Source organism: Saccopteryx leptura, chromosome 2, assembly GCF_036850995.1.
Source record: "Saccopteryx leptura isolate mSacLep1 chromosome 2, mSacLep1_pri_phased_curated, whole genome shotgun sequence".
In the NCBI taxonomy this organism is placed as follows: domain Eukaryota; kingdom Metazoa; phylum Chordata; class Mammalia; order Chiroptera; family Emballonuridae; genus Saccopteryx; species Saccopteryx leptura.
In genome coordinates, this window is record NC_089504.1 from 277,973,637 (window position 1) to 277,988,935 (window position 15,299).

The 15,299-nt window shown below is 38.3% G+C and overlaps 1 protein-coding gene across 2 annotated transcripts in view; it reads left to right on the top strand.

Moving 5' to 3' along the window:
- The window catches only part of NUCKS1 (nuclear casein kinase and cyclin dependent kinase substrate 1), a 35,216-nt gene extending 24,705 nt beyond the window's left edge, over positions 1-10,511 (top strand). Inside the window, exons 3-7 of one of the 2 annotated variants that reach the window (XM_066361925.1) lie at positions 658-763; positions 4,848-4,903; positions 7,670-7,822; positions 8,385-8,531; positions 9,445-10,511. In XM_066361925.1, coding sequence (XP_066218022.1) covers positions 658-763; positions 4,848-4,903; positions 7,670-7,822; positions 8,385-8,531; positions 9,445-9,644 — 662 coding nt within the window. In that variant the 3' untranslated portion in view covers positions 9,645-10,511. Of the gene's footprint in view, positions 1-657; positions 764-4,847; positions 4,904-7,669; positions 7,823-8,381; positions 8,532-9,444 lie in introns of both variants that reach the window. The other variant, XM_066361924.1, reaches the window with a different exon arrangement.
- The last annotated feature ends 4,788 nt before the right edge of the window (positions 10,512-15,299 follow it).

Genomic DNA, 15,299 nt, shown 5'->3' on the forward strand with positions numbered 1-15,299 from the left:
AGGTGATAGGATTGGAACAGAAGAATTTGTTTATTTATTTAAATTTTTTATTCATTTTAGAGAAGAGAGGGAGAGACAGAGAGAGAGAAGGGGGGGAGGAGCAGGAAGCATCAACTCTCATATGTGCCTTGACCAGGCAAGCCCAGGGTTTCGAACCGGCGACCTCAGCATTTCCAGGTCGATGCTTTATCCACTGCGCCACCACAGGTCAGGCTATTTATTTATTTTAATGAAAAATGTTATTGCCTGACCAGGCAGTTGCGCAGTGGATAGAGCATTGGACTGAGACACAGAGGACCCAGATTTGAAACCCCAAGGTCGCCGGCTTGAGCCCAAAGGTTGCTGGCTTGAGTAAGGGGGTCACTTGCTCTGCTAGAGGCCTCCTCCCATTCCCCCACCCCCTATTAAGGTACATATGAGAAAGCAATCAATGAACAACTAAGGAGCTGCAATGAAGAATTGATGCATCTCATCTCCCTTCCTGTCTGTCTGTCCCTATCTGTCTCTGTCACACAAAAGAAAGAAAGAAAGGGAAAAAAAAGTTATTTGGGAAATCTTGCCACTCATCATTTAAATAGCATAAGAGATAGATGCATTAATAATTTTAACATGTAAAAATTATAATGTGGTTTATTGATTTTGGAAAATGTTGTGCAGATGAAGATTATGGAAGAGATTCAGGACCTCCAGCTAAGAAAATTCGGTCATCTCCTCGAGAAGCTAAAAATAAGAGGCGATCTGGAAAGAATTCTCAGGAAGATAGGTAAGAGGCATTTTTAATTTGTTGCTGCTTACACTGTCATCCACTCTGAAGTGAGGGTAGTTTCTGATCTCTAACTTGGTAGAATTTTCATTTATTTTGGGAAGGTGCTTATGGTCCACTTAATGTTTTGTGTACTTCATCTTAACTTGGGCAGGCCTTCTGAGTCTAGAGGTTGGCCTCTTTAAGGTCATGAGGCTTTCTTGGTCTCAACCTGGAATCCAGGGTGATCTTCAGGAATGCCTTTGTTGCTACCCTTAAACCTCTGAACATAAACAGAAAGATTGTTTAAGTATATAATTTGTTACCTAAGATTAGTATTGACATTTTTATTGTAGTAATATCAAAGAATGAGTAATCTTTCACATTCAGTCACAAATCACTTATAGAATCATAACTAAAGTTTATAGAATTACTTTTATTTTTTAAATTTTATTTTTCATTTTTCTATTGATTGGGGTGGGAGAGAGAGAGAGAGAAAAAGCATCAATTCGTTGTTTCACTTAGTTGTTCCATTTTATGTATAGTCATTGATTGCTTCTCCTATGTGCCCTGACTGGGCGTCAAACCCACAACCTCTGGAACAGTGGGTCCATGTTTTATCCATTGAGTAACCCAGCCAAGGTCAAAAGCTTATTGAGTTTAATGTGTATAGTCTGCTGAGTTTTGCTGCCTTTTCTTTTTATCCCCTTTTCTTTCTATCTCTTTATCCTCTCTAAAATGAATAAAATCTTTAAAAAAATTTTTTTAATTTTATTTATTTATTCATTAGAGAATAATGAAGAGAGAGAAGGGGGAGAGAGGAACAGAAAGCATCAACTCCCATATGTGCCTTGACCAGGCAAGCCCAGAGTTTTGAACCGGTTACCTCAGTGTTCCAGGTCGACACCTTATCCACTGTGCCACCACAGTTGTTTAAATTTTATTTATAAAATCTAAAAAAAATAAATATGAGCATTTCAAAGACATTGAAATAATATTTCTTACTGGTTCTTCAAAGATATTTCTTGTCAAACACTAAAATCACATAATAAAGCCCCAGACGGAAGTCTTTCTCTTCTCAACTTACAGGATGCTAAATTTGCCAAAATAACAGTACTAAACACATACATTTACCTCATATTTTTTGTTTGTTTGTATGGCTAGCATCTATACTTTCTTTCCTGGAGAACTTCTGAAATGTGATCTTGAGGAAAAATAAGACAAATTATACTGTGGGGAAACAAGTCTTCCATAGTTTCATAGTATATATCTCTAATCCAGTTTTATATAGCAGCCAACCTGAAATATATTTATTCTAGGAATGAGCTTCTTTGTAGCCTGTTACAATGTCTCCTCAGTGTAATTAATATCTAGCCTATATTTGTTGTTGTTGTTGTCATTTGATTTTATTATTCTCTCCAGAGTGTCAGGAGTGGTTGAAATAAATACAGCTTTTACTGCCATTTGAATTAAGTGTCTGGTATATTTATTCCCTCACACCATATTATGTTGATTTTTCCATTGATCTCTACTTAAAAGTTCAGCTTTTACTTGGCTTTGCTGTAATGGGACTCAGGGATTAATTAATGGTTTCTATAAACTTAAGAATAAAAGAACTAATAGTAAAGGAGAAAATAATAAGAATAAAAGAACTAGAGAAAATTGTGTAATTCTTCCTCGTTGTCATAGACTTGTGAATTAAATGCTTATTTTGCATAAAAAACATTTTCTATAGAACAGTCAAAGGTTTCAGAATCTGTGTATCTTGGATCAGACTGCTTAGTAAAGAAACATGTTTGCTTTTTCTGTTTGCTTAGTAATCTTGAGTTCGGTAGTTTCATTTAGTGGTCCCCAACCCCCGGGCCGCGGACTGGTACCGATCTGTGGGCCATTTGGTACCGGTCCACAGAGAAAGAATAAATAACTTACATTATTTTCGTTTTATTTATATTTAAGTCTGAACGACAATGTTTTATTTTTAAAAAAATGACCAGATTCTCTCTGTTACATCCGTCTAAGACTCACTCTTGACGCTTGTCTCGTAAGTTCCGACAATTATATTTAAAAATACCACAGTTTTTACACCAGCCGCATAATTTTTTTTTTTTTTTTACAGAGACAGAGAGTCAGAGAAAGGGATGGATAGGGACAGACAGACAGGAACGGAGAGATGAGAAGCGTCAATCATTTTTTTGTTGTGCGTTGCAATACCTTAGTTGTTCATCGATTGCCCTCTCACATGTGCCCTGACTGCGGGCCTTCAGCAGACCAAGTAACCCCCTGCTTGAGCCAGCGACCTTGGGTCCAAGCTGGTGAGCTTTTGCTCAAATCAGATGAGCCCACGCTCAAGCTGGCGATCTCAGGGTCTCGAACCTGGGTCCTCCGCATCCCAGTCCGACACTCCATCCACTGTGCCACCGCCTGGTCAGGCCAGCCGCATAATTTTATTTTGTGTGTTTATCCGTCCCACTCTAAAGGCCGGTCCGTGAAAATATTTTCTGACATTAAACTGGTCCGTGGCCCAAAAAAGGTTGGGGACCACTGGTCTAGATTATGGGTAATACCAAAAGAGATTTACAAGAACTGCTGTTTAAGAAAGGAGAGCTATGAAGATAGTTTTTATGTATGATTGGGTTTTTTTGTTTGTCAGAATTTCTCTTGGGAATCATAAAATTTTAGCATTGAAGAGTACCAAATGATTTACCTGAGATCATAAAATTAATGACAAAAACAGGACATCAGAACCCAGATTCCCGATTAAGATTTGTGAATACATAAAATGTGTGTCTTTGTGACTTTAAGAATTGTTTTATATTTTCATTAAACTTTTAAACTCCTTATTTTATTTTGAAGTTATCTTTTTTGTGTGTGGCAGAGACAGAGAGAGGGACAGATAGGGACAGACAGACAGGAAGGGAGAGAGATGAGAAACATCAATTTTTTGTTGCGATTCCTTAGTTGTTCGTTGATTGGTTTCTCATATGTGCCTTTACGGGGGGGGGGGGGGGCTTCAGCGGACCAAGTGACCCCCTGCTCCAGCCAGCGACCTTGGGCTCAAGCTGGCGACCTTTGGGTCTCAGACCTTGGTCCTCCACATCCCAGTTCGACACTCTATCCACTGAGCCACTGCCTGGTCAGGCGTAGTGATCTTGAGCTCACTTTTATTTTCTTCAGGATACAAGGCAAGCAGGCCCATTTGGTCATGTTTCTGATATGTAGTTATATTGGAGGCAAAAAATATTTAGTTAATAATTTTGTTTTAGGTAAACTTTTAGGCATATTGTAATTCATATAACTGAAGTCCAATTTCCTTTAGTAATTGTATTTAGTGTTTTTTGTATATATTTGGTGCTGTTCATTTACTTGCCTACTTTACTACAATTGACACACTGTATAATTGTAGTATTTTTATATTCTGCCTCTAACAACAGAGTTTTTTTGTTTTGTTTTGTTTTTTGTATTTTTCCAAAGTTAGAAGTGGAGAGGCAGTCAGACAGGTTCCTGCATGCACCCAACTGGGATCCACCTGACATGCCCATCCGGGGCGTTGCTTCATTGTAGCTGGAGCCATTCTAGCACCTGAGGCGGAGGCCATGGAGCCGTCCTCAGCGCCCAGGCCAACTTTACTCCAATGGAGCCTTGGCTGTGGGAGGGGAAGAGAGAGATAGAGGAAAGGGAGAGGTGGGGAGAAGCAGATGGGCACTTCTGTGTGCCCTGACCAGAAATCGAACCCAGGACTTCCGCACCCGGGTCTACGCTCTTCTGCTGAGCCAACCAGCCAGGGCCAAGAGTTTTTTTCTTAATAAATGTTTTTGTGAACTAAGCCTTATCTACAGGTGAGAAATTACTAGTCTATGCTGAGATGCCTTCCTTTTTCCTTTTGGGTTTTTGGAAGCAGTATTTTCCAGAAATAGATAAAAACTGTGCTTACTCACCAGCATTCCTGTAAAGTAAGAAAGTAATGGAAGCAACTTATCAGTATTGTTTGAATTTTATATATAAAGGAGGTTTTCTTCGGTGTTCTTTAGTCACCAGATACCACAGATCTGCATTCACTTATATTTTGATCTAACAACTTAAATTTTTTTATTCCTTCCCCTTTTAGTGAAGACTCTGAAGAAAAAGATGTGAAGACCAAGAAGGATGATTCTCACTCAGCAGGTAATAAAAAATATTTAATATAATAGGTATAATTCTCTTTATGTGTCTATTCATTGAACATTCTATTTATTTATTTATTTTTGTGGCAGAGTCAGAGACGGGGACAGACAGGAAGGGAGAGAGATGAGAAACATCAGTTCTTTGTTGTGGTTCCTTAGTTGTTCATTGATTGGATTCTCATATGTGCCTTGACGGGGGGGGGGCTAGAGCAGACCAAGTAACCCCTTGCTCCAGCCAGCGACCTTGGGCTCAAGCTGTTGAGCTTTGCTCAAACCAGATGAGCCCGTGCTCAAGCTGGCAACCTCGGGGTCTCGAACCTGGGTCCTCTGCATCCCAGTCCGACGCTCCATCCACTGTGCAACCGCCTGGTCAGGCTCATTGGACATTTTAATAAGTGTTTTATAGTAATGCCTAGTTGCTAACACTATTGTAAATACTGGTATTACAAAGATGTTTTCATCTTTGAAGAGCTGGTAGTGATTTTCAGTCCTGGTGGCTTATTGCAGTCACATGTGAAAGTTTTTTGGGTTTTTTTGTCTTGTTTTTGTTTGTTTATTTTAACATATTTATGCTTTTTCCCACTTCAGAATAGATCTAGGTGGGATATTAGGGGAGTTTTCTGTTTGTTTCTTTGTTTGTTTGTTTTTACATGTTTTCCGGTACATATCATACTATTCTCATAGTCAAGACTGAAAACATTTATATGAATAAAAGACATCAAACTATAGTAAATAGAATAATAAGAACATGGAATACTAAGTAAAATGCGTAAAAAGGGGGAGTGATCAGCTCTGGGTTGAAAAGCAAACAAAGGTTAGTTTCAATCCTTTCAGCTGGCAGTAGTACTTTGAAACAGCGTGGGGAAAGTTTTTTCTGTAAGAATTTTAACTTAATAATTGATGAGAACTCTATATGGCTAAATAAAGTATTAAGTGTTGATGACTTATTGTTGGTATTTTCTTATTTTAACTCATCTAAGAATCGAGACTTAATCCATGTTGCTCCAAACCACAGCCCCCTGCATTTGCCTTCCTGGATCTCCCTTAAGGCACGGCTGCTGTGTCAAGGAGAGATGGAGTTCCACTGAGTTCACTCCACTGGACTGTTTTGCTTTTATTTTTTTTCAAGTCTGTTATCTGACTGCCTAAGTTGAAAAGAAAGTATATTAACCTTATGCACAGTCTTGCAATGTTATGATAACAGGCACTTTCATTCATCTGCCTTGTGTATCTGAGTTTGAATCCCTTAAATTTATTAATTTATTGATCATTTCAAGATGAATACCTCTTTATTAGTGTTAAGTAAACCCACTTACCAGGTGGGTTTAGTTTTGAGTTAACCAAAGTCCGCTCTATTCTCTGTATCTCTTAGTCTGTAGATGAGATTTTTGGCAGTGAAAGTGATAACTTGAACACTGACCGTGGCAAGGCTAATAGGACTACAAGTGTCTCCAGAAGAGCAACAGCTTAACCTTAACAGAATGAGGGAGCCTCAAAGTCCAGGAAGTGGGTTATAGGTAGAGATTAAAACAGATATGCCTTGACCAACAGCCAGTAGGCTGACAACCTGCCCTTTAACCAGATTTATTCACAAACACAAATAGGTGTTGAATTTTTTTTAATTAATAGACTATATATGTGAAAGCATATTTTTTATAAACTTGTATTAAGATCTAATTGATCTAAATATATGTTTTAAACATAGCCATATCTCACTCTTTTAAAAGAATAGTAGTTTGGCATTACTTTAGGGTCTATGTGTTTTTTGTTTTGTTTTGTTTTTTCAAAATAGTTTATTCATTTTAGAGAGGGGGGCGGATCAGGAAGCATCAACTCCCATATGTGCCTTGACCAATTAAGCCCACGGCCCTGAACCCGCAACCTCAGCACTCAAGGTCATTGCCTCATTCACTGCCACCAGAGGTCAGGAAGGGTCTACATGTTTTGGATCTTATAGTAAATACATTTGGAAGACAGTCTTCCCCTTTTCCGTTTGAAAATATTTAACTTCAGTTTTTTTGGGGGGGGTTGTTTTTTGGGGTTTTTTTTTCCTCCTTTCCTTTTTTTACTAAGTGACAGGCAGGGAGGCAGACAGACAGATTCCCACATGCACCCCAACCAGGATCCATCCGGCAAGCCTACAGGGCGTTGCTCTGCCCAGCTGGGGCCACTGCTCTGTAATAGCTATTTCAGTGCCTGAGGTGAGACCATGGAGCCATCCTCAGCGCATGGGGCCAACTTGCTCGAAATTTTCTAGCAATGGTGCAGGAGGGGAAGAGAGAGAGAGAGAGAGATAGAGAGAGAGAGAGAGATGGAGAAGAGGACAAGAGGAGAAATAGAGAAGCAGATGGTTGCTTATCCTGTGTGTCCTGACCAGGAATCGAACCTGGGACTTGCACATGCTGGGCCGATACTAACTTTAGTTTCTAAAAACAACATAGATAACTGAGAATTTTAGGGCAAAGCAATGATATGTCTAAGTGTGTTACAAAAAGCATGTTTATACTTAAATTCAGCTTTATTTTTACTTAAAACTACATGTGTAAGTTATTTTATATGTAATAGCAGGGTATATAATCTTATTGAAGTTCATTATTTGAATTTTAGCTCCTCTTTTATAGGAATTTTTAAGGATAGACTTTATTCTTTTTGAATGAAATAAAACTGCTGGCTATATCTCATAATGGACACCTCATTGGCTTTCCTAGTGAGTTGTCAAATAAATGCAACTCTTAGATCAGTGCATCATAACACTTTGATATTGCAGAGGACAGTGAAGATGAAAAAGAAGATCATAAAAATGTGCGCCAGCAACGGCAGGCAGCCTCTAAAGCAGCTTCTAAACAGAGAGAAATGCTCATGGAAGATGTGGGCAGTGAAGAAGAGCAAGAAGAAGAGGACGAGGCACCATTCCAGGAGAGTACGTAAACTTGACTTGTTGCTTTGGTCATAGTTGTAGTATGTGACCTTGATTACTTTGGCATTGAGGGGGGATGCTAAATGTCACAAATAGTCCCTTACATTACTTACTGTTAGAAGAGATGATGGTTTTAATATCTATTGTAAAAGATTCAGAGGGTCAGTTATATGTATTATTGTTGTGTATATAGTTTTCTTGTTTTCATTTATTAATAGTTGGACCAAACACACCAAGTTGATTCAGTTTTATTTCCCTGGTCTTACCAGTACTATAATGGGAATGATATAACTATCAAAAGTTACTTGTTGGCTTCAATTTTTATTCAGGTTAAATTTTATCCCTTCCTGTTTTCAATTTATTCTTCAAACAAGTCAGTCATGTAACCCTCATGGCATGCTAAACCGATTTCATAGATGACAACTCTAACAGCTGCACATAGAACCCAAGTGTGTTTGACTCCCAGATCCGCTCCTCCAGTCATTCTTAACCCTCTCTCCCTTTGTTCACTTGTAAGGATGTATACATTAAGTTGGATGTTGAAATTTTTCTTTCCTCTCAGAAGATTCCGGCAGTGATGAAGATTTTCTAATGGAAGACGATGATGATAGTGACTATGGCAGTTCAAAAAAGAAAAACAAAAAGATCGTTAAGAAGTCCAAACCGGAGAGAAAAGAAAAGAAAATGCCCAAACCCAGGCTAAAGGCTACAGGTAAGTTCTGCAGGATTGAAATGAAATTACAGCTTTGAAAAATATCACGAACTAATAAACTTTCTCTACAGAAATTTTTCAGTAGGCTTGGCATTGGCCGTATACTTAATGAAGAATAAATGAATTCTGAAAGGATCCTGTCATGTACACTTGGAAATGTCACTTATTTATTAATAAGAACTCTAGCTTCTCCAAGAGTCTGGCTGGTTAGCCCTGTTCTTTAACTACTGCCAAACATAAGCATGATTTGAGGATGATTCATTTACATCAGGCACGATGTTAGAAACACTGCATCAACTGCCCTTTTTCCACCAGTGTCCCAGTCCCAGAAGCTGGTGAGGTCTTGAAATTGTGGAAATGTACACAATTTAAGTTCTGTGTTTTGATCCCTACACCAGTTTCTGTGCTAGCAGAATAAAACCACGCTTGACCACATGTATTCATTTTCCTTGAGGACCTGTGGCCTAATCAGAGCTAGTTTATCATTAAATCAGAAAGCTAGATTTTTTTTTATTCTGGCAAATGGAACTGGTGATTTTTAAACCTTTTGCTCATCACTTCTTACTGTTGGGAATCCTGGAACTGTCAAAAGTTATTTGATGGCTTCAGTTTCTACTCATTGTCATATCTTTTCTTGTTCTTGACCCATTTTTTAAACATAAACAGCACTTCGTTTCACAAGCCACTAAGGATGATGTGCAGTTTCTGTAGCATCTTGTTTGTTTATTATGAGCATTACTGCTAATGTAACATTACAGTACTGGTAAAAAGTGGTTGGAAACCAGTGCCCACCTTGACTTTCAGTAAGTCTTTATAGATTTTATTCATGTAGATTGTTTTGTTCTGTAGCTGCTGTTTTATTAAAGACATTTTTTTTTCTCCCATTCCCCAAATGGGCATTTCCTTCTCTCAGTGACACCCAGTCCTGTGAAAGGCAAAGGGAAAGTGGGTCGCCCCACAGCTTCAAAAGCATCAAAGGAAAAGACTCCTTCTCCTAAAGAAGAGGATGAGGAACCAGAAAGCCCTCCAGAAAAGAAAGCATCTGCCAGCCCTCCACCCGAGAAGTCTGGGGACGAAGGGTCTGAGGATGAAGCCCAGTCTGGGGAGGATTAAAAGTGATGGTGGTTTGGGAGAGATTTTATTTAAAAAAAAAAAAAGAGAAGAAAAAAAGAAGGGGGGAGAAAACCTACATAAGATAGAACATGGTTTTGGCTATGGCTTGACTCATGGGCTTTCAGTGCTTCTGTTTCCTTTTGTTGAAAATAACATTTTCTCTCTCTTTAAATTTTTTTTTTTTTAAAGAAAACCATTGTATGTTTAATTTACCTTTTTGTCTATAGGTCTCTCTTTGCCACCACCCTTTCTTCCCTTTTTCAATGAAAGCCATGTCAAATTAATCACTGGATTGACTGCTTCATCTTTTTATTTTTAATGGATGGTATACCACAGTTGTAAAGCAATAAGATTTGAGATGAACACTAGAAATGTAGCTTCTTGCTAAACAGTGGCAAGTTGAGCAGTGATCAAAAAACAGAAGGGTTTTAATTAAAAATGATTGCTTCTTTCTCTACGTGGACTTCTAAAAAAACCAATTGTCATCTAATACAAGTTTATTTTTTACCTTGGGGGTAGAGCAGGGAATGGGTTACCTAACCTTGTTTAAGGGTGTGGGGTTTTTTTGTTTTTTTATCGCTTGTTATCTCAAAGAGATTCAGAGCCAGTAATTGTTTTATTCTGCTACAGTCTTTAAGGAATTTTAAAAAAAAAGGGCAAAACTTAAAATCACGCTTAATTTCCTATTTTATTCTCTAATGGTTCATGTTTTAAAATATATATGTATCCTGTTTCTTGGATAAAATTTTACCAAGGGTCAAAAAAAAACCTAAAATTTAAATGGCAAGATTTATATATCACAGTGGATTTCTTCTCAAACTGACAATGTTTAGGTTTTAAGCAAATAAAGTACCAGTTAATGTGAAATGCATTCACAAAGGCTTGAGATTTTTTCCTTTATGAAAACAGAGACTTGAAATTCTTTTAGGCCGTAAATGTACATACATTCAGATCCCACGAATTGTACTCTGTTTTTATTTGGGGATAGAACATTTTTCTTTCCATACACCTCTCTTCCCATTCTTCATGGAAGTATGGTATGAAGTGCATCTCTCGGCTTCCTGCTACTGTGTAGGATACCACTGCACACCCACCCCAATGCCTACCAGCCCTGCTATAGGATGGGATTGCTCCTAGGGTGTTAAATGCTGCTCCTGCACTATTCAATTTGCTTTTTTCTTTTTTCTGGTGTGCCTGCTTACTGCTCGTGTTGTTTAAAGCAGGAGTTTAAGGGGTTCAGCAGGTCTAGAGAAAGCATGCATTCACGAGGCCTGTGTGCAGTTGATGACAGACTTGACATGCCTTATAAAACTAGGAGCTAGATCTGTGAGTTTGATCCTCCATGTACTGATAGCATGAGCTCTGGGAGTGAGGGTTAGGAGCCTTAGTGTGCTAAGAAGTTGATAAATTAGTGAAATTTAATCTCTGCCTTTTTATCTAGATTTGCTTCCTCGGTATTTTACTTAGGCAGTTTTCTTCTAATTACAGCATATTTTTCTCTCAAGACAACATGCTTCCTTGCAGATGTTCCTAGAACAAAAGTTTATTTAAGGAATATTTTTACTCTGATTATTAAGACACTTTAAGAAATATTCTTTGTGATTAAAAAAAAAATACACCCAGTGACAGAGTCATTTCACTGTTGCACTATGTGTTAAAGAGAAGATTTTAGTACTTGGCCAAAAATGCAAAGCTTGAACATAAATAGCAGTTGTATTGTTATCTAAAGATTATTGTTTGCTTTAGTGGGTTTGTTCAGGTATCCAGTTTTAACCAAGGTTGTGTTCTTATAGCAAGAGACCTATCAGTGTTTCCACCACGCACTTCTATTTTTAGGGGTTTGTAACTTTAAGTCTTACATTCCTAATAGCATTTGGGGTTTTTTTAGATTATGTTTTGTGGAAATTGGGAGGTGGGGATCTTTTAAAACTTGAGCCTCAGTATTTTATGTAATACAGTCTCTTTAATATATTAATCTGCACTAACATTTCTGTGATATAGGCACATACTTGAGAGGTAATCCTGTCTTTTAAGTTACTTGTGTGCATTTGGTTGGGATTTTTGTTTCTGATCCCTTTTTTAAAAACTAATTCATGAGATTTAAAAATGTATTATATATTTCTAATAGACTGGACAAAAGGATCTGTGTCCCCAAGTGGGAGATAGACTCTTAATGACCTTTGTTTTCTCCACATTTTACTGATTTAAAACACTCTAGTCTTCCCCTCGAATCATGCATGCGAATAGGAGGGTCGCTGTGGTGTCTCAACTGGAAATAGGTGCTCAGTAGTCAGGCTTGGTGGAGATGTCAGCTGTTAGCTGCTAGTGATTGGCCATTGGTACCACCCTTGACTAAATTCCATCTTTCTAGCGTACCTGCGGTGAAAGGCAGCAGTGTTCAGTCTTGTTTTGCAGTGCTTGGGAAGTAGAATATTACCTTTGAAGGTGCTTGTCTGTGTTAACAATTCTCTATTAGCTGTTAGGTTTACCTCTGAAACGGATTTCGGCAGCTATGCTGACTGACACTACATTCTAGTTCTTAAAATTTTGTTTTTTAAACTTCCCAACACCTGACATGGGTAGTTTACATATTGCTAAGTCTCTCAGTAACTTGCTGCTGCTTTTAGCCTGCCCCACCTCGGATTGGAATCAATGGAGTAGGCCCGTAGGCCCAAAGATACTTTTTAATTTTAGTAAATGGTAAATTTGTCCGGCTTTCTAAAAACCTGTCCCTTTCATAGCTTCCCTCCCTCTTGAGTCCATAAGGGGAAATTAACAGGTGTGTCCTCCTTTAGGGAGGTAATGAGTAGAAATCTTTTAATCTCAAGGAATAGTTGATTCCCCATGAAGGAGGTTTGAGATTGTTTCCCCCCATAATGGTTTGCCCCAGGATCAATCCTCAATTCAATATTTATTCTTGGTACTGGTTCAATTAGTGTTTTTTATAGGTAACTAATCAAGAGGAATTGGAGGTTATAATCCAGTCAAGTTTTGACACTTGTGGATAGATATATATGGTCAGCCAAACTGAATCTGACACTTTTTCCCCCAAACATTTCTCTTTTTATTCATGACCAGGTAACAAGTGACTTTCAGACTCATTCTGGAATTCGAAATCGTGCTTTTCTTTAAACCAGTTTAGAAGATGCTTTGAGACTTAGAAAGGCAAGAACAGAAGTTAGTACCTGGAGCAGCAGGGACCTCTTTATGAAAGATCGTGTGGCCATCTGTTGCTGTTGTGAAAAGGGGAGTGAACGGCTCTTTCAGTGCCCGCTCGGCAGCCACTGCGCTGAGAAGTGGAGAGGATCACACAGGGCTTCGGAAAGCTCTAGTCTTTGTGGCATTCAGACTTAGATACTTCAACAGAACAAGTAATACATTTCCTACCATGCAATAGGGAAAATCCAAAAATCTGGTTGCTCTTGAGCTTAGAAAATTGTCCTTTTCTCTGTGCTTGGAGCTGGGTTTATTTAAATATTGGGACATCAAGCTAGCTATAGTCAAAATTTCAATGTGCAACCCATTTTTTCCTTTTTCTTGGAATAAACTTGATAAAAACTACACTTTGAATCCCAGATCCCTAAGTTACATGTTTTTCACAACGTAATTCATTCACAGTGGTGCTGACTGTGTATTAACCACTATTGGGAAAAGTCCCTTAAACCTGCCTGTTGCCATGCCAATGGAGTGAACTGGTGACATCTGAGCATGCTTTGAGTGGCTGGTGGAATGCCACCACTGTGCATACACTTTGTACATCAGGGGTAAAGGGAGGGTTTTCTAGATTTATGGGGGGAGGGTAAAATCGGGTTTTTTTTTTCTTTTTTGATGGGTGTGGGGGTGTAGTACTCAGCTTATGCCCTAAATAACATGTATAAAAGCCCCTGAACTATTGTATGGGTGTGTGTGTGAGTGTGTGTATATGTCTGGCAATTAAAACCTTTGTCTTCTGGAAATTAGTGAATTCTTTTTTTCCTCCAGAAGTATTTGTTACAAGATTTGTAAATAAGAGCTCTACTTAGTTTGTTTACCATGAACATGTTGCAGCAAACCTTAAATACCTAATTCCTACAAGGTTTAAGGAAAGACTAGAAAGACTTGCCAGGTTAAGCAGCAGCCAAGGTCTCAGTCATCGTTTGCCTTGATTCATCTTTTGGGTTTCATTTCGCCAGCTCTAAAATTCCCAGTCTTCCTTAATTTTAGTCCTTAATCTTTTATGTTCTGAGCAGGAAGGGTAAAAGTGGAACCTGCTTAAATATTTTTAATCATAGTCCATGGGCTGAGGCCGGGGCATCCCTTTCTTAATACTGCAATGTTGCCAGATAATGTGCTCAGACACCAGAGGGTTGCAATACTTGACCATTCTTGCAAAACTTTAACAGTACTGAAATCTGCAGCATGGTACTAAGGAAGTTAAAGTTTGAATGTAACCACTTTATTTAAAAGGTTTTTTGTTTTTTTAATTTAAATGAAATGGGGTTGAAGTGAACATGATTTTGTTGACCATGATCGTGAATTATAGATGCAACATGCATTGGTAGACTTGTGTGATGGTCTTTTGTGATACTTAATTTTTACATATCCCAGTCTCTGTATGTATCTGCATAGGCAAAGAAAATACAAACTCCTGCTTTCTTTCATTGAAGGGTTTCCAGGACTGTGTGTCTGCTCCTGAGCTCTGTTTTAAGTATGTGTATTCTTTGCTTGTATTTTGTATTAAAAAAAATAAGAAAAGAACCCTTTATTGTTGAGCATGTTGGCATTGTCCCCTTTATTTTTTTTCTCTTTTTGGGACATGAAGCAAGTTATTCTTTTTCTGTATCTTTTTTTTCTTTTGTAAACGTTGTTTTGTTTAAAAATGGCTTTATAAAAGGGCTTTTATAACCCAGATATGTGCTCTGTGTACTTCTTGTAATACTCTCACACAAATACACTGACGTACAGAGCTGATCACCTTGGCCTGTCAGCTCCCAGTTTAACCTGGCTTTGGAGGGCGCAAGGGACTTGCTTCCTGAATGAATTCTTTAGAAACTGACAGTGACCATCACTGTTTTTGATAACAAAAAAAACATTGTCTCAAGTCAAAAGGAGAAATTAATACTTCAGACTATGAAATCAAGAGGCCATAGACTAACCTGATTCATCAAGGGAGCCCTAACTACTACTAGGTGCATAGTTCCTAGTTAGCATTTTCCCTCCTGTTCACATCCAAGGTTATGAAGAGTGGAGGGCAAAATTCTTTCAGCAGTCATTACTTCAGGGCACTGTTTATACTCACAAAACATTTGCATTCAATGTTAAATACCTGTAAGAACTACACTATATTGCAATTTTAGAATGAAATACTCCTTAGGTGGTAAACATGATACATGGTCCTCCTTAGAATCTGGCTGATAACTAGCTATTGGGGCTTTTATTTTCAGCCTTGCCCCTTGTTTACATTCTTGCCTTATGCAAATATTAAACAGTTTGGCTTTTAAATTAAATGCTTTTTAGCATACTGTTGTTCTTCAGTGGCCAACTTCATGATTTTTATTTACTTATGTATTTATAGGTGAAAGCAGGGAAGATAGTGAGACGGGCTTCTGCATGAGCCCCAGCCGGGGTCCACCCGACAATCCCATCTTGGGCCAATGCTTGAATACTAAGCTATTT